This window comes from Patagioenas fasciata, chromosome 6 (genome assembly GCF_037038585.1).
Source record: "Patagioenas fasciata isolate bPatFas1 chromosome 6, bPatFas1.hap1, whole genome shotgun sequence".
Lineage (NCBI taxonomy): Eukaryota > Metazoa > Chordata > Aves > Columbiformes > Columbidae > Patagioenas > Patagioenas fasciata.
The window spans coordinates 15,989,271-16,008,902 of record NC_092525.1 but is presented as its reverse complement, the minus strand read 5'-3'; the positions used below and the strand labels follow the sequence as shown (position 1 = coordinate 16,008,902).

General features: G+C 40.3%; 2 protein-coding genes and 1 non-coding gene across 6 annotated transcripts; all 3 read left to right on the top strand.

Annotated features, from left to right (window-relative positions):
- Positions 1–727: 727 nt before the first annotated feature.
- Positions 728–11,189, top strand: RABGGTB (Rab geranylgeranyltransferase subunit beta). The gene is made up of 9 exons (XM_065842404.2): positions 728–808; positions 1,601–1,708; positions 2,756–2,953; positions 5,296–5,401; positions 6,848–6,900; positions 7,020–7,130; positions 8,497–8,622; positions 9,279–9,428; positions 10,286–11,189. The coding sequence occupies exons 1-9, from the start codon at positions 806–808 to the stop codon at positions 10,424–10,426; spliced, it is 996 nt and encodes a 331-aa protein (XP_065698476.1). The 5' UTR covers positions 728–805; the 3' UTR covers positions 10,427–11,189.
- Positions 1,869–1,951, top strand: LOC136104160 (small nucleolar RNA SNORD45). Its single transcript, XR_010651719.1, has one exon. It is a non-coding gene; the product is annotated as a small nucleolar RNA SNORD45 (small nucleolar RNA).
- Positions 11,190–11,931: 742 nt separating the features above from the next.
- Positions 11,932–17,250, top strand: LOC136103999 (histidine protein methyltransferase 1 homolog). Of its 4 annotated transcripts, none has more exons than XM_071810036.1 (3): positions 11,932–12,347; positions 13,327–13,696; positions 14,037–17,250. In XM_071810036.1, the coding sequence occupies exon 3, from the start codon at positions 14,252–14,254 to the stop codon at positions 15,284–15,286; it is 1,035 nt and encodes a 344-aa protein (XP_071666137.1). In that variant the 5' UTR covers positions 11,932–12,347; positions 13,327–13,696; positions 14,037–14,251; the 3' UTR covers positions 15,287–17,250. The 4 variants fall into 4 exon arrangements, with proteins under 4 accessions (XP_071666137.1, XP_065698637.2, XP_065698636.2 ...); XM_065842565.2 differs by having other exon boundaries at positions 13,327–13,839; positions 14,040–17,250; XM_065842564.2 differs by having other exon boundaries at positions 13,327–13,839.
- Positions 17,251–19,632: the final 2,382 nt, after the last annotated feature.

Sequence of the window (19,632 nt, the reverse complement as noted above, 5' to 3'; positions counted from 1 at the left end):
TCGTTTGTCACATCACTTACATTGTATTTTGGGTAAGTTGTCCAGTGTCTGAACACATTAATCGCTGTACTTGGTTTCCTACAATGCCTCCAGCTCAGCAACACAGCGGCCTCATCGCTTTTCTCCACACGTGTGTCTGTTCTGAGGAGTTAGATACTCCCCAACACTAACAACATTGGCCTGAGAGAACGAGGCCTTTTGCACTGCTACTCCAGCAAGTAAACGTTCAATTAGGATGATTCACTTCAAGTGTGTAGCTTTTCCTTAAGAAAGGTGTTTATTTCAAATCCGGTATATTTAAACCTGTTATTCCTTCCCAGAGACAGCTTCAATGAGGAGGCAAAAGGGGTTTGTATGAGCAAAAGGACAGAGATCCCCATCTGTGACTGAATTCTGGATTTAGTTTTCCATGGAACGGAGGTAACAACTGCAGCCACATCTAAACGCTGTGGTGTTCGCTGTGAAGCGGGGCAGGGCAGGGCACAGGAGGGGCTACTTCCGGCCGCTTTACCCCGCGCCTGCTCCGGGAGCACCCGCAGCTGCGGCGGGACCCGGGGAGCGGAGCGGAGCCGCCCGCCCCGGGAGAGCCGCGGCGCTTGCCTGCGCGGGGAAGCAACCGTGAGCCGACCAGCGGCCGAGCTGCAGCAGCAGCTCTCGGCACAGCGGGCCCCGCGGACGGTACCACGCCGAACTCTCACCTTTCCCCGGCGCAGGCGGCGGGCGGGCAGCTATAACGGGGTCCTGCCGTGCGCCGCTTCCCGCCCCGCCCTGCAGGACAACGCTCCTTCCGGTAGAGACGACGAACATGGTGGGTACCGGCGGGAGGGCCTGGCCGGGCCCGCGGGTCCGGCAGCGCTGCGAGCAGGGGGGCCGAGGGGCGGTGGCGGTGGTGGTACCGCGGGTGGCCCTTGTCAATCCGGTTCCAGCTCCAGAGCGGAGTGGGAGCTCCGGCCTGCGGGGCCTCGGGCTCCGCCGGGCGGGCGCGGTGTGGGACTCCTGCTCCCGTGGTTCAGTTTATTTCTGCAGAATTGTTGACTTTTCGTAGCTTTATTGAAAGATCCTGTTGTGGTCTGTTTCCCTGGGAAGGGTCCAGCCAGACTGGAAAGCGGTAGCGTGTGATGTGGCCCCTGACAAAGGGATCTTTTTTTGGTGAAGCGAATCAAATGCGAACTGAGGGCGACTGGAATTAAGTGCCCAAATCAAAAGCAAAACTGCCCGATGGTGTCCAGCACGCCAACTCGGCCGTACCTTCCAGCTGGAAATTGCTTTTTTTCAAGACAGTATTGCCACAGTCTCAGGTTTCAATTGCCATAGTAAAGGGATTTCCTCAGGGCTGAGGAAACAGGGACAAACTCAGTATCCAAAGAGAAGCGGGGGGATGCCTCAGATCCCTGACTGCAGGAAAAAAATAAAAATAAAAAACAAAAGGAGGGAAAAATGAGCCGAAATTAGTGCTCATCGGTGCGTTTTGTGTCCTTTTCTAATGTTTCTGTTGTGCGAAGAATGTGCCTGTCCTGATTACCGCTGCTGGCTCAACCGCACCAGGTGCTAAATCCTCTGGAACCAACAACACAATTGACAATTTTGATACTTTTTACAGGGGACACCACAAAAGGATGTTATAATCAAACCCGATGCCCCAGGCACATTACTGTCAGAGAAACATGCGGACTATATAGCTTCGTATGGAACAAAGAAGGATGATTATGTATGTATCGGTTTGTTTAGTTCCGTTGTGGTTTATTAATAGTTATAATAACCCTTATTTACTTGCCCGGAGTTGAGGGTTAGATGCATGAGTACAAGCTACTTGTTCCTTGCCCCACAATCCAAAGTATAAAAGAAAGATGCCTTTGTTAATTTCCACAGGTCTGTGATGAGTTCTGGCATGTATTACCTGAGTGTAACTCTGAAGATTATCACTCTAGCTCTAGAATTACTCTGAGACCTGAGAAATTAACTAGTTTTTGCTTTTCTGTCTGCTGACACACACAAGGAATGCACCTGCATTTACATGTTGCTCTTTCCATGGGACGAGAGCTGAATCTCACCACAGCACAGCTTTGTGCTCATTAGGTTTGGTTAATATTTAACTAGCATCAGTTTTATAGCCATAGGTTATCCGATGTAGCCCACATCAATAAGATTCCAGTTCCAACAGGTGAAAAATGCGGATAACTGCTTATGTCTGAAGTTGCAGTTACCTTTGCTGGCCACAAAGTAACTCCAAGTACTATCGCTTATTGTTGTTGTTCTTGTGTTTAAAAAGTACCAAATGTGGAAAGTAACGTGTGCGGGTAGCGCAGATGATGTGACCAGTGTAAGAGAATTCCGCACAGATTTTTACTTTGTAGTGCAACTTTAGATTGTGGCAGTTTTGGTGCTTGGAAGTAAGTTTCATTAAACGTTGGACTTCTTATTTTGGGGACTAGTTGGAGTGGTAGTTTGGATACCAAGATAATAACTGATCTGAAGTGAACTGCTGCCGAACTACTTGTGTGTGCTTAATTTGACACTGGGCTTGATACTTTGAGCTAGAAAATAGAGGGAAGGAAGGGAATGTAGCATGTGTGTATATGTGTGTATGCACACACACACGATGTACAGAAGACCTGTGAGCAGCTGATGCATAGTCAGCCATTAATGGGATGGAAGATGGTTGACTTGGTAGGAACTTCGTTAACTGCTGAATTTTCATTGCTCTGTGTTGATAATGTGCTTATCTGAATAAGAGCTAAAATAATGCACTGCTTAGGAATACTGCATGTCGGAGTATCTGCGGATGAGCGGAATTTACTGGGGTCTGACAGCAATGGATCTCATGGGGCAGCTGCACCGGATGAACAAAGAAGAAATTCTGGAATTCATCAAATCGTGTCAACACGAATGTGGTGGAATAAGTCCCAGCATAGGTCACGATCCCCATCTTCTGTACACCCTCAGCGCTGTCCAGGTAAATGTGACTGCGTCATTTTAGAAAAACAACACAATTTTTCATTAATTATTTTGATGATTGCAGGTTTACAACCCAGGTGCTGTTGGATGCCAATGGCAAAAAATATTTCAGTATGTTATTAAAAAAATCGAATGCACAAAACTTTAGGATTTAGCTGTACCGTTTTCTAAAAAATTGTCAGATTCGAGAACATTGTGCTTTTATTGACTGTATAACGCTGACTGCATTCTTGATGAATTTTGTAAAAGTCATCTTGAAATACTTCTTAGCTATAGATTTTACTGGAGGTTTTTGTAGTTAATTTTGCATTTTATAAATTCTTACTGTACATTAAGGGGGAAGATATGTATAAACAGAACATGAGTAAAGTTTGGGATTTTATTTTTTAATGTATATATTTTTATATATATTATAACCATAATTATGTGATATTTCTATAAGCTGTATATGTAATACGTTTAATTATGCATTGTGTGTTTACACTTTAGTAGTGTACAAAAGAAACATTGTAGTGCTCGCTTCATATTATGTTCCTCAAATCTCCTTTTTTTTATGTATACTTTTAGAATTATACAAATCTGTTGAGCATTTTCTATATTTGTTTGGTGCGTGCCCTTCCCCTGAGAAAAAGTAACTCTCTATTTTACTTTTTTCTCCATAACTGTCTGCATTTTAGATTTAATTTCTGACTACTTCTTGTGTATTTGTTTTGTTTTGTTCTTCTCATGCAAACCGTTGTGGACAAAAAATACTGAAAAGGCTCAGATAGTTCTGAACAATTGGTTGATTGCTTGTCTAATATATTTCTATTTGAAACTTATGTAACAAATATTGCAATGGTGTTGCAAATAATGAGATGGCATCCTGTTTTAGAAAGAAAGTGTGCGGGCTTTGAAACCCTTAGGTAGGGCAGAAGAAAACGGTTTCCTTGCGTCACTGAGGAGCGTTGGCTTGTGTTATCTGCTCTGAAATTGATATTTATCACCATGTTAGCTTCTAGAATTACCCGTGGGTACTCTGAGAATCAGGAAACTAGAAAGTTTCTTTAGGCTTTTATATTTGAGCTTTTCCAAAATGTGCAATCAAACTCTTCACAATCTCCAATCCAGTGTAAGGAGAAAGGGGTAAAATTAGGATTGTTTAATTTTGCATATTAGAGACGTTAGTTCTTAAATTCTTGATGTTCCTACGAGATGTTTTCACTTTGACTGAATGTAGCTGTAAATGTGCGAAGTTGAAGGGTGTCAGCAAGTGCTGACTACAGTTTTTGTGGTGACCTCAACTGGCGTGTCTTACTGAGCAGGCGTGTTCTGGGTGGACAAACACTGTTAGTCCCATCTGCATACCCAGGATGTTTAAAGGGTCAAGTCACATCTGCCTTTGATCACAGCTAATAGTAATTTGTTCAGATTTGCTTTTAAAAGGAGCATGCTATGATTTTATATTTTCTGTGGAGCTGCACAGATAAATTTTATCCAACAGCTGAAAGATTCCAGCTAACTCTAGGTGCTAAGTCATGGTTATTGGTATTTTTCAGGATTGGCACTACAATATTGCTTAGTTTCAACTGTTCTATTATGCTATTTATAAATTCTTAATTACTCTCTTTACAGATTATGCAAGTTATGAGTAAAAGCAGAAGCCAGCTGGGCTCAGGCACAGGACTGTTGTTTGCACATGACATTGTGTCGCAGGGCTTTGCTGGTTCAGATCAGCGCTAGCTCAGAAAACTGTGTGTCCCCTACTATGACCTTTATTTTTCTTCCACAACATATTGACTGTGCAGTTTGTTTCTAATCATATTGTTCATACTTTTTCTTTAATTATTGCCATTTGGTTCTACTCATCATATTTAAAAATTGAATGTAAAAAAAACCAAAAAAACTTATAATTTGAAACTAATCATTGCTGACAAGCCTGGACTGCAAGTGGTATTAGTGACCAGCTGCTTAACTGACACTTGCACGTGTCCAAGTAGCAGCAGTGCACAAACTACAAATTTGCAAGTCTAGGATCTCACTATCCCATTACAAAATTAACCATAATCAAATCTCTCTTCTACATAATGCTAACAGAAAAACAAATAAACCTGATTATGCTTTTGAAAGGATAGATAGAAGTTGGAAAGTAACAAAACATGGAAGAGTTCAGCTTGAATTGCCTATGTTTTTCATTTGAATTGCAGTGAATGCAATTTTATTTGAATAAACCTCACCAAATAGTATTAATAGTCAATTAAATAAAGTCTTTTATATATACAGGATTTTTTTTATTTTTTTAAGAGATAATTTTTTAAAATTTTTACCTGCTTTTGTAACTATGCCTTTTTTTTTTTTCAGATCCTTATCTTATATGATAGTCTTCATATTGTTGATGTAAATAAAATTGTTGAATATATACAGAACTTGCAAAAAGAAGATGGATCATTTGCTGGAGACGAATGGGGTAATTTTTAGATCCTAAAATTTAGTGACTAGGTTGACATGTGTAAGTCTGTGAACTTAAGTTTCCGTGGATGGTCTTTTTGCTTGTAATGTTGTATGCGAACACTTTTATTTTCTAAGCTATGAAAAAGAGATTTTGTGAAGGACAGAGTTGTATTTCTTTCCTTTGATAAATATTCTAAATGTCAGTTCCATTCTTTCATTAAAGATAAATTGTCCAGCTCTTAAAGAAGAAAACTGTGGGGCATTTGTAACCTGTCAGTACTTTATATACTAGATATGCTGTTCCATAAGGAATGTTTTATGCTTGGTATTTAATGGCAGTCAGTTATGATCTTCATATCAGCTGCAAAAGGTTCTTTCCCTATATGGGAGTGAGAGAGACTGGTTTTGTATGCATGAATTCCTGTTAATACTGATTTTGTTTCTGCACATAAATTCTTTACAGAGAAAGATGGTATTTTTAAGCTCTAGCATAAATCTTTAGTCAGTCTAAAAATACTTGTCCCCATGGAACACTTAAATTTTAATAAATCACTCGTGTTATTGTTTTGGTAAAATTCAGCAATCAAGATGAGAGCAGTATATGCGTACTGCTAAAGGGAACTGTTATGCTCTGGTAAAATGGTTTGTAGTTTGCTGCATTCTTTTTGTTAAAGTATCAAAACAAGCATACTGAATGCACATTGGGTTTATGTTATTTCTGACAGGCACTTACAGTGCAACTGAAGGAGCATATAGCTGGTGTAGTACAGAACAGCACATTTGTTTTACCTGTTTCAGCTTGTGGATTTCTTAAGAAGAAAAGTCTTGCATCGGTTTGATCCAAAAAATGAATATTTGCGGCTGTGTTCAATTCTGAATTTTGACTTCAAGTATTAATTGCTTGCAGTTTGTGCTAGGAGAGTTATATTGGTATGGCCTTACCAATCAATCGTCCCCCTGTAGGTGTAGTGGTTTTGGCTTAGTGTCCAGCTATAAGTATGCGGAAGAAAACTTGCAACTTTCATCAGCTGTCCTCTAAAATTAAAATGGCTTCTACTTCTGCCCAGATTTAAGGCAGATCAAAACGTGTGTCAGAGTATTTTTGAGTCCACTGCTCTGCAATTACCCAGTAGAGCATTACAGATAAAATCAAATTATGTAGTTATTTGTAAATTACCACTATTCGAATTGATTTGAATATATATCTGACTACACACTAAAGGAGTTGTGTGCTCTTATGTGCAGTAAACATACAGATCACTTGAGTTGTAATGTATGCTTTCTAAGTTACTGAGGAAATAATTCATGGGCTGGAAGAGGAGACAGTATGGGGACAATTTTTGGCTGATATTTGTTGCTTTTCAATGCAAAACCTAGTATTTTAACATTTTGTTCCATATTTTCTATTTTTTTGTTGTTAATAAAAATACACTTATTTCTTTCCCTGCCCCTCATGTTCTAGGAGAAATAGATACAAGGTTCTCCTTCTGTGCTGCTGCAACGCTTGCACTTCTGGTAAGTCTTAAAGCGTCACTTACAAAAGTACAGAGTTTTCTTTTTGGTACTGCTGATGTTTCTGTAGTTAATGAGTGTGGTAGAATATGGAGTGCATTAGACGCTTTTCTGACTTGCAGGGAAGGCTGGATGCTGTTGATGTGGAGAAAGCGGTAGAATTCGTGTTGTCCTGTATGAACCTGGACGGAGGGTTTGGTTGCCGACCAGGTTCCGAATCACATGCAGGACAGGTGAGTTTTTCAAACTCGGGCATGGGAACATTTATCATGTTTTGTTATAGGCACTAAAGAGTGCTTGACTAGTGACAGTGAATTCCAAAAAAATACTCAGTATAATCCAGTTGAGAAGAGAATGCAGTAGTATCATTGAAAGAAATTTAGAGATCTCACAAGGAAGAGAATCTCACTGACTTCTTCCAGCAGAAAATTCGCATAACAAATACCTTTCCTTTTTTTTTTTTTCTTTTTTTCATGAAAGGGGCTATTGCACTTAACCTGAATTTATAAGTAGAAGTCAGCTTTTATTAAAATATTTTACTGTTGTTGCAATCACTTGTTAATTTTGCGTAACTATGGTGATCAGTGCCATAGGCAGGATTCACCTCAGCACATTCAAATACTAGAGGTATTTTGTTGAGAAAAAGTGTTGGGTTCCCCCACCTTCTTTTCTCTAAATGAGGAAAAAACATTAAACCTGGTCTATGTACCTTTTCCTTATGAGTTTTATATACAGTAGCATTGCCTGTACGGTCTAAATGGCTGGATCATGTTCTAGCGTTTAAAGAAATCAGATTAAGTAGCTGAACCCACTCTGCAACTGGTGTTTTCTGGGAGAATTAGATCTGCTGTGCATATTCACATACTCCTTAAAATGCCTGTTAAGGGCAACTCCTTTGCCTGCACCATAGTTCAAAAGTTATCTGGGAATATCACATTTATTTTGTAGTAATCTAGGACAGATTATTAGGAAAAGGCAATTAGGAGACGGCTTTAGTTGATATTGTGGTTTCTTGCAGTTTGTGCTCAGCTGTTTTCTTAGTGACCACATGGAACGTGACTGGAATGTGCTCTGTAAATGTTACTTACTAGGAAAAAATGAACAGGCATGAATCAGTGCACATGTATTACATGCCACATGGAAAGTAAGCCTGAGCTGACCAGATGTATGTGGGATTGCTGGGATAGTAATGGTCAGGGTTAAACTGTTTCTCCTAGAGAACTCATTTGGTCTGTGGTTTGCTCTCCACAAGCCGTGGGGCAAGAGGCACATACAGAACTAACCATAGCTGGGTGCAGAATTTTCATAAAGGCCATATTCAGTATCTTTTTCCAAACCTTGCATTAGTGTCTTATATTAATAAAACCTTCCTTTTCATAATTACATGGTGTAACTGGTACTTTTATGCAAAAGCAACTGTAACAATAACATATTATCTAATGGAAAACTAAAACTCATTTGAAACTAAAAGCTGAAATATGTGCTTATTTTGTTTTGTGTTCGCATGACTGTATTCCTACTTTGAGATCTTCCTGCATTCAGTCTGCTAAACTATACTTAGTTTTTAAATACACAAAAAATTTATGTCTGTAATTTTAGATCTATTGTTGCACAGGATTTCTGGCTATAACAGACCAGTTGCATCAAATAAATGTTGACTTGCTGGGTTGGTGGCTTTGTGAACGTCAGTTGCCTTCTGGAGGTCTCAACGGGCGACCAGAGAAGGTATGAAATGTCTTCTATTTTTTCGTTCAAACCTCAACAGAGATTATTTTTCTAATGCTGAAGTAGTTCTGAAAAATGTCATGACTTTTATGAAAAAGTAAACTTTTCAAGGCAGTCAGGCCTTCATTTTGACTCTTCGTTTTGTCACTAACACTTATCATGCAGTCCTTGGCTACACTTAGTTTGAGCCCTCAGCATAGGAAATCACACATGCTGAAGGTCCTGGCGACCGCTTGAACCAGCATCCTGTTGAATCAGGGCTTAAATATTTGGTGACAGTGAGAATAATCTCTGCTGCAGGATTCGTACAGAAATCACTAGTACATATGAAGTTCTTTGTACTTACTGCTGAAAAAGGCACTGTGATTTTTTTTTTTTAACCTCTCCCACAGAGTGTGAAGGCTGTTCCAAAATCACATTCTTGTGGCTTTGTTTCTTGAAGGGGTTTGGAAAAGAGACTTTCCTCTCCTGAAAAAGGGAAGTCCTCTGAAAAGGGACTGCATGCAGGGACTGTTACCCCAGATAAACTCTTTAAGTGGTGTTTTTCTGCAGTAGTGTTATGACAGCACACGTCATAATTTCCAGAATCACCAGTAAACTTTGCAACATCCTGTTCAAAACAAAATCAAATAATAATCTGCTTCTCTGCTTGCCAGTTACCTGATGTGTGTTACTCATGGTGGGTGCTAGCATCTTTGAAGATGATCGGTAGGTTACACTGGATTGACAGAGAGAAACTGCGCTGCTTCATTTTGGCTTGCCAGGATGAGGAGACTGGAGGATTTGCGGACAGACCAGGAGATATGGTAAATAATCCTTTACTCGATAAAATATACTTAATTGAAAATTTCAACTGAAAAAGCTTTCTCATTTGAGTGTAACTCAACTTGTGATCCAGATGTAAGCGTTTTGCAGAGCCTGCAGTTTACTTTGAAGGAAAGGACACGGCAGAGTTGCTTTGGAAGGCTTTCTTAGGGAGCATATATTTTATATTGCAGTTGCACTGTAGGATCCCCCACTGAAGTCATTTGCCATTCCTTACAAATTCTGGTTTGCTTCTCTTAACACATACCACACAAATTGTTTCTCACAAGACCAGTTTGAAGATCTCTGTAAAAATACTGTGTTCGGTGGTGGGGTTTTTTTGTATGTGTGGAGTTTGGGGCAGTTTGATTTGTTTTGTAAAATGAGATGCAAGCTAGAGTCCAGTTTTCTAGCACAGTATGTTGCTGCTCCCCAGTCAACATTTTACAGCACAGCTCTGTATTCAGAGACCACTAAAGAGCATTATAACGTTGCAGAAGAGCAAGTGGGGAATTTATGAAAGTGGTACTTGATCAAATTTACTGTCAAAATTTTTAGTGCCTTTACTTCTGCTAACCTATTGCATGCTAATAGAAACACGAGTGCTTCCTGCCAAATTCAGAGTTGAAAATCATCCTAGCAACAGTCAGTCAACAAGCATCTCTGAGAAACTCATAGTATTGTAAATGCATGCTGTGGAAATTGTCTTGCCTGTCAATGTGTGTCAGCACAAGTGAGAGTTGGTTCAGTTGCACTGGAGACTTGCAGTTCTCTTGCTGGCAAAGAAAAGCTTTGTTCCATACCAATGAAAAGCTGATTGACTTTTGGAAACAGACACAAACTTTCTTTCTTCTCCCAGGTGGATCCATTTCACACTTTATTTGGAATTGCTGGACTATCTTTATTAGGAGAAGAACAAATTAAAGCCGTCAATCCTGTATTTTGTATGCCAGAAGATGTCCTTCAAAGAATAAATGTACAGCCTGAGCTTGTGAGCTGAACCTCGTAGAGGCAAAAGGTTGATGTGCCCAGTTGCTTTAGTTTTACTGATTTAAGTCATCTCATCTCTGAAACTGTTAGCATATTCTTGGTTGAGGTGTGTTTACATTATGATAGTAAAGCAATAGCTTTACTGTGGGCCTTGTCACTTCGTAAACTGTATCAGAACCAGCTGGTTCTAATAATCTGAGTGTAACATGTTCTTTGATTGTATATGAGAGATATAGAAACATTTCTAACCTGTATTTAAATATATGGGCCTTTGCGTTTTTTTTTTTTCTTAAATATTCGAGTCAAAGTAATAGTGTGCATGCTTATTTTTTGTATTCCTGTGGTATCAACCCTGCTAGCCTCTGTCTTTACACAAGCATGTTTTGATGGTGGATCATACAAAGCACTTTAAAAGAATATGAAGAAAAAACCCCAAACAAAATGCTACTTAAGCCACGCACTTAATGCCACACACTTGCGTATTTAATTCTTCCTGTTCACATTTGCCATCGCTTTTACATACCAAGAAACAAGCTTTTTCTTCTGATAGTAGTTGATACCAGTGAAACAAAAATTATGGTTCCATTAAATATATAAATGTCTTCATTTATTTATGAGTCCGTTAGGCTCTATAGGACAGTGACTTGTAACTGAATATAGAGATGATCCTCAAGTTTTTGCTAGGTTGAAATCCTGCTTTCATAGATTTTAAGACAATAATTGCCAACACTTGATTATGGTGTAGTTGAGAATAAAGCTAGCTCTGGAAAATATTTGTTCTCTGAAGGATGAAGTCCTCTTTGTATTCACAGGAGCCCTAAAATTGCCTCCTAATTTACATTCCACACACCCTGGCTGAGACCGAATGGTCTTCCAGTTGGACTGTTATATACAGTAAAAGGTACTTGTGAGGGGGAGGAAGTCTGTGATAATGTCTGTACTTATGCTTAAGGATGGTCTAAAGTTGTTTCAAAGCCAGCTGGTCAGTTTCATCCAACCTGCTCATGTCAGTAGAGCCTAAGTGATCTGTAAAGATCTTCTAAGGTTGTAGGTTAAAAAAGAGGTAAGTGCACAAACTAAAAACTACCTAAGAGTATTCTTCCATTCTTTACGTTTTTTTTAATAATACTGTATTTGTAGAAAGGGAGTCTCAACGTTATTTTTTTTTTTACACAAAATCACTTTTTCTGTTAAGTGTACTGTGAAAAAAATAGTTGCCTGGTGTGTCTTTGTTAAAACCTGTGTCATTGTTACCAACTACCTCTATTTTAAAAGTACTGATGATATTTTTTTCTGAGCTTATGTAGTTAGAAATTTTGCAGTAATTAATGTACTGTTCTCAGTCTTCAGTTACAGGTCCTCTATTAAAGTCTTTTAGAAATTCGTGCTTTTATAACTTTTTTTTCCCCGCCATGGAAATCTTTATATGGAAAGATCCTGATGTTATCTTAGTGCTTGATCTTAGGTACTGTGGTGTACCCAATATTCCTAGCAATAAATTTTGCCAGATGCTGTATGAGAATTTGCAAAAGAAAAATTAATAATTCAGGTACATTTATGTACATAAAATTGTGTATCTGTACATGCAGTCATCAAAAGTAAATCTGTGTGTCAGGCAGAATCAACACCCATTCTGTTACCTTCTAAGAACATGGTGAAGTCCAGGTATGTGCTTTGTTCTAAAGATGCTTCTTTTCAGTTTTGTTGAGACAGCTTCGTTGGCAAGTTCAGCTTTGTGGCTTGTGACCGTAAGAAAGGAAGGAAGATGGAAGACAGACCTTCCTTTTAGTTTACTTGGATTTCTGTCAGAGCAGAGAAGGTCCAACACCAGCTCCAGGAGTCTGGGTGCACATGGAAAGTTGGATGTAGGACCTGAAATTCAGGATGGCAGCAGTAACTGGACCCACACCCACTGTCTCTCGTCCTTTGCGGTGAGCTGGAGTTCGTGCCGCTGACATTTTCAGGGCTGTGTCTGGCGCTGGGAGCGCGTGCGGTTCAGAACCAGGTGGCTGGGGCAATGCCACTGGGAATCTGAGCAACCATCAAGCTGCAGCTGACCAGGAAGAGCTGTGGCTGAGTAGAGCTGGGCTTTGGTTTGGAGGTTTGCATGTGTGTTAAATTCCAGAGGAAAACTTTGTCTAGTCAGTTGGTTGAAACAGTTTTAGTGGTATATATTACATGCTAATAAACAGAGCAGTGTTACAGTGCTCTGAAATATGCATAGGAGTATGTATACTGTAGACAATTCTAGATGTAAACAAGCATTATGTTTTTTATTGGGATCTTTTGGCATTTAAACTCTTAAGCAAGGGGAAACCATTTGTGAAGCTCCTGCTAAGCCAGTGTCTGAGTGTTGAAGAATGAATGTGGCACAGATCATGCTTAGATGCTTCACTTGTGTTTCAGAGAGCACAGCAGAGCATTTTGCATTTTACTGTCTGCAATTGCATATTTGTGCAGAACTCGTTGCTGCCCATCCCGTGTTCTGCTGTTCTGGTCACGGCTGCTCCCACAACCCCGTGTCCGGGGTTTTCTCTTCAACCCCCTCATGGTGGGTCTGAAAGTCACTAGTTAAAGCATAAGTAGTTGTAGCTGTAACTAGTGTATAATTGATAATGCCAGTACGACACAACAATCCATAGGAAAAAGAGGCACTTCTTGGTCACAGGCAGATACACCCGAGTACCCACACCATCAGCACAGGTAGTTCTGCAGTGCCTTGGGAGGGTAAGTCTTGGGGTTTTCTGGGGGTATTATCTATGGTGCTAAATGAACCACACGCTACATTCTACTGTGAATCTTTTGTTTCTGTGAAGGGCTGTACTCTTTTTTTAGTGAAAATACCTGCCGACCAGCTTTTCTGTACTGTGTCAGCTCCCTAAAGACGCTGCATCGCTTTCCCTCCCACAGATTTATTTGCTTGAACCGTGCAATGCTGAAGCCTGAACACCTCTGCACCCCCCCAAACCATTTCGGGGTGGCTCCCCACAGCCGCCTAGCAGCCAAGCCGCCCCCCCTCCGCCGCGGGAAGGATATGAGGAGTCGGGCCAGGACGGCGGGCAGCTCCCGGCGGCAGAGGTCCCAGTGTCAGCCTCCCAGCTCCTGCAGGAGCAGCTCGGGGTCCGTCTGGGACATAGCGCCGGCTCCGCTCACCTCAGGGACGGGCAACGGCGGGAAAAGTTAACTTCGCTATCCCAGCAGCCTCCGCGGCTCCTTTACGCGTGCGCTTTACGAAGCGGAAGGGACGATCGCTACACGTGGAAGAGGCGGAGAGCGATCGGTACGGGGACCGGCACGGGAGGGGGAATCGGGGCAAACCGGGCCGCGTCCCCTTGTCTGGCCCGCATGCTCCCGTGGGGGTGCAGGGAAGAGAAGCCGGGCCTGAACAGCCTCCCTGCGTGTCGGTTTTGCGTCGCTTGAAACGTGAGTTTTACCAGAATAAGCGGCTTCCTTAATTTACCCGAGTTGTACCTACGGTACGTGGGTACTTGTTACTCTCTTTTCAGAAATTTAAATGTTTAGAGGATTCTTTTTTTAAAAATGAAAATCAGGATGCTACACTTATATTGTTTGCGCTAATATTCTGCAGTTTAATGATACATAAAACTCTTTATTTCCAGAAGTAATTCACCTGATTCACTGGCAAAACATCTGATACTCTACCTGCAAAGCGCTCTTCCCCATAGCGATAACTACATAAAAACAGCCTCTACAAAAAAAAAAAAAAATTGAGGGAAAAAAAAAAATCTTTGCATCAGTGTCACTCTTAGATGAGTGTTTCTGGCTGTAGTAAATTAAGCTTTTTTTTTTTTTTTTTTAACTGTTACTTCCGAAAATGGATTTTCGATTTAATTTTGTTATTGATGGAAATGAGAACAATGAACCTGACACTCAGGATAAGATGGACTTAAAGCTGTGCTCACCAAAACACAAGCAGGAATGCACAAAGAAGAGAAAGAAGACTGCTGAGACTGTCGCAGATTCCAGCCCAAGGCCAGGTACTGATAAACACCGAGATGAGACACCAAAGTTCTGCTTTAAAGCTGCCAAGGAGCACAAGATTCCTGAAGATCTTGACAAAGTATTGGAAAATAAAGTCATGAAAACAGCATCGGACCTGTACTACAGAAGTGCAGTGGACATTAGGTGTTTGGATGGCACCGATGAGGAAGGCATCATCTCTAAAAGTGTCTCTTCTCACTGTGATCTCATCCCTGGAGTCTACGAGGGAGGACTGAAAATCTGGGAATGCACCTTTGATCTCATCAATTACTTCTCCGAGGCCGAAATAGAGTTTACCGACAAGGCTGTATTGGATCTTGGCTGTGGGGCTGGACTGCTGGGAATAGTTGCCTTAAAGGGTAAAGCTGAAAAAGTCCATTTTCAGGACTACAACAGCACAGTGATTGATGAAATAACCTTACCCAGTGCAGTGGCTAACTGTATAAATGCAGGCAGTGGAGTCAACAGAAAAACAAGCAAACCTCCTTCAAAGAAGCCCAAAAAAGCAGAAGGACTCTTACCTGATGCACTCAACAAATGCAGATTTTTTTCTGGGGAGTGGTCTGCAGTCAGCAAGCTCCTGTTAAGCAGCAAACCTGTTTCAAAGTATGATATAATCCTCACGTCTGAGACCATCTATAATCCCGACTACTACAGTGCTTTGCATGATACACTAGCTCAGCTCTTGGATAAAAATGGCCGTGTGTATTTGGCAGGCAAAGTACTTTATTTTGGGGTTGGTGGTGGCATCTACATCTTTGAGAAATTCATTGAAGAGAGAAATGTGTTTAGGAGCAGCATAGTTAAAATAATTGATAAAGGACTGCAGCGATGTATTATGGAATTGGCCTTTAAAGATTCCAGTTAAAATTCAACCACTGGTCCTTCAAAAAATATCTTAAAGACAAAATGTTTTAGTTGTCTATCTCTTTGCTTTTTTCCTCTGTTGTTATTCTGGTTTGACAAATTAAGGATGCTTGTAATTGAGATGTCTGACAAATTCTGGTATCTGACTAGAAGTGAAGGACTTTCTGATTCTGGTTTGGCCTAAAAAATATGTAGTTCTGCCTAACTACCTTCTGTTTATGCCAATTAATTGCTATTTATATGCATTTAAAAATGAAGCAACTCCCTTTCTCCTCTACTCATTCTTGTGCAGGGCCAGAATTGTACAGCACAGGAGCGGCTGCTGAGCAGGGCCCGAATCAGATAATTCAGCATCATAATAACCTGCAGAAAGTGGTTCCCAACTTAGATGTGGTTTAACTGCACACCAGATTTCAGAATTGGCTGGGTACCTGTGTGCTCTGCTGCTTCTCCACCAGAGGGGGGTGTGACAGTATTTATCACTTCGGTGCTGTACTCACAAATCTTTGTAATGGTTCCACCTGTAATACACACCTGACTTTTATTCAAGCCTTTGAAAAAAAGCATGCCAGAGGATATTTACTAGTGTGGTCTGTAAATTTTTACATTCAGATTTTGATATATTACTCTAAGAAAATTTCAGCAAGTAATTGGGAATAGCAATTTCTGTTTTAGAAGCTGAGTTGAAAGAAGATTGTGTACAAGAGAAGTTCCCTAAAACAACCAACCAATAAACCTACAAATGCAGTCCAGGAAACCGGAGGATGACAGAACTGAGCTTCAAGTGACAAGTGGGAAAGGAGATAAACTGTACTCTTATAGCAGACTGCCAGCTAGATTGCTGTACTTTTTTCTTCCAGAAATTAACTGCCTATACACTGACCCATTTTCAAAACTTGCTGGGGGCTAGTACTGAACACTCACACCTCTTCAGTCTTTTCAGCAGTTTGGCAGGGCAGCAAGTGTTCAGAAAAGCCTGTGTACAAGTCACTCCTGTCTCCTAGGCTGAAGATAGTGATGTTGCTGAAGAAATTTATCTTAAATATACTGACAAACACAAAGAACTACAAAAACTGTCTGCTCGATATCACCAACAATTCACACAAAAATTCATTGCATGTTTTCTCTTAATTAAAACTGGACAAAAAACTATTCCACAACTCTTAAAAGGTACAAAGCTACTGCTTATTATTGCTTCACTGCAACAATTCATTAGGTGCCCTTGCAGAAATATAAACTTAGAGACAGTCAGCCACTGCAGAAGGATGGACAGAAGGATGCTCCATGTAGGGGAGACAGGACAATAGTCTGAGGGGACGGAAAGAAACTTACTACAGGAGTGACCTAAATCACTTTAGCTATTGCGTAAAGTTCCCATCACTGGACACTAGGAAAATCCACGGCAAGATACCTATTTTGGCCATGCTGCTATTAAGATAGAGTTGTAGAGGATTTCCTGTACTTTGCAGAAAAGCCTTAACTACAGTTGTTTCAAAAACAATTGTACGCAGACTACGGGATGCTTTGGAAACTACTGAAGTTGGTTTTCTGTAGGAGAGAGGGGGATGATGCAGTCAGTTGTGCCATGGCTGTGATTGCACTCTGGAATTTTTCTGCATCGACTCCAAAACTTCCTGATGATAGACAGCTGGTCACTACAGACCGAAGAACAAAAGGAAGTGTTAACGGATCAATAACATACTGTTAACAGTTCTATGTCAAAACTGGGAAGCTGGAAACAAAGCGACTACCATTTGCCATTTTTCAAACCTTAGTCATAAGACAAATAGTGGCTTGCACATCATGACCAAATAGCTTTTTCTATGCCTGCCAAGTCTAGTGCTGTTTCAGAGAAGCATACCTGAAGTAATAAGAAATGCTGACCACTATAACAATGAACATGGTTAAGAACAAGAATCTCATGTATATTTTGATGAATAAAGATGACACAATCTTCTACCATAATGCTTCCTCCTGAAAATATTCCATGATCAAATTCACTGTCTTGCGTTTAATACACTACTCCTTTGCTCAGCGTCCTTGCTTGATTCTTGGATTGCTCAGGTAGCTGTGTTTTCATGCAAGTATAGAATTGGCTTTTTTAAGACTTTCAGTGAAGACTGCTAGAGCCACAATCACACAGTGATCACATACCTGCAAAACAGGAAACTCCACACAGTATAATTAAGTTCTCATTTCAGAATTACAGATGCGAATTAATAAAGTGTGTTCTCAGGTGAAATCAGCAAAATTAGCATTGGGATTTCCGAAATTCAGATGAGTTTTATTCTTAAAATACTGAGCAGAAGCAGAATTCAACACTGAAGATTTCTACACTGGTTATTCTGTTGGTGTTTCAACATCAAATATTGGTTTCCCTAATCTATTATACATCACTAAGGCTTTCTCTGCTTCTCAAATCATCACGACCTTAGTGACCAGTTCCTGGCTTCTCTTCATGATCTGGTATAAAAAGCTTTCACTCACTTGTAATGCTTGTATATCTTACTTAATAGTTAGGGAAATTAACATTTCCCTAAATGACATTGCACTAAAAAATAACAGAATTGGGAGGATCCTCGACGTATTTTTTTTGTGACACAATAAACCCTTAATATCAAGCCAAATTTCTTGTATGAAGAAACAAAGGTAGAGATCAGCTGGTAACTCAGTTTATTAGCTCATTCCAAATCATCACCCGTTTTCTCCCCCTGCCCTGTCCTCTCGCTTTTGAAAGAGTCATCATAATAAGAAATCCGGTCTAAATTATATCTTTCCTGTAAGTATTGTGGAGAGAAACATTAAAATCAGTCATAAAACATCTCAGGAAACTAAATTTAAAAGCTTGTTTGTTTTAACAGGCGCTACCCTGAACTGTTGACTTCCCTTCTAAGACTATTTGCTAGTTTTGGGAAATGAGGCTATTAAATCAGTTGTGTATACTGGCACCAATTAAATGGCATCCATTACAGTTATTTCACTAAAGCTTAGGGGGAAAAGCCGATGGGGAAAACTGAAGTGGGAAGCGCCCAATTTGCAAATTATTGACTTGTATGCTATTCTTGGTTACTAGGTACACAGGCATTTAATTGCGTTCTGTAATAAAAATCTTGTTAAGCAAAATCAAACCTGTAATCAGTGTTATCATGGCACTTGAAGTGGGGCAGCCAGAAGACTATTGCACAAGGGCATAAAGGGCAGCACAAACAGCAACTGCAAAAGCTGCCAGAGGTGCTGGAGGGGCAAGTCCAGGCTGTATTTGAGGGGAAGCAGGTGCCAACCAAAGGACCTGCAGCACCGGGTTTAACAGATCCTGCTCCCAGGTCATTACTGGGATGGAGATACCTGGAACACTTCTAATGAGGAATGGACTGGAAGGTCCGAGGATGAGAAGAACCAACCAACTCTGCCCAACCAACCAAAACAAAGATACAGAAGGGTGACATAAAATGGATAATTAGTGTAATACAGCAGTATCAGCAGGATTTTTTTTTGTGATAGAAAGTGGACTAAAGCCTCTCAAATTTCACACTGTCTGTACTTTAAGTCACCACTCACCACAGTAGGAACCATAGCAAAGGGAAGAACCAGGATTTATGTACAAACACCTCTTGAAGACTGCAAGTCAAGAAGCTAAGCAAAAGAACAAAAAAATACTGCCTTGAAATCTACAACAGGATTCAAGAGGAAACAAAAAAAAAGGTGAAAATTGTAGCAAGTAACTTCACAACAAATGAAGGGCAACATCCTGCCCTAACAGGAGGAAGCAGGTACTGTATTTAATTCAGACACTGCCTAGATGTACTGGGTCTGGCTGGGAGGGAATTAACTATAAGATAATTATTGCCATAAAACAAGCAAAAAGTATCATTATACTCAGAGGGAATAAAAGCAGTACAGGGGAAACACAATGAAACAAGTATTGTCAGAATTTGATATCACCATCAGCCTGCTATGGGGAAGGATCTTCCAGAAACACAAAAGATCTTGATCATTTTGCATGGAACACAAATGCTAAATTACTGAATTTTCAAAAGAATAGAGTAAATAGAAGATTTAGATCACTAGTAAAGAACTGTGTCAACCCCACCCCACTCTGATTTTTATAAATGTGGTTTAGAGACTTTAAAAGCCTAAAGAGCAACAGAAAATATATGAAACAGAAAACACTGCAGTCAGACGGCCAGGGAACAGGCTTGGTCCTGCAGTGTTTTTAAGCTGATGGTAAAATCCTGATGTATCCTAAATATATCAGCGGGATAGGGCTGGAGGAAAACACACTGAAGGTAAAATGATGTGGGAGTGTTTAATTAGATGGCATGTCAAAAGGAGCAGGAAAAAAAAGCT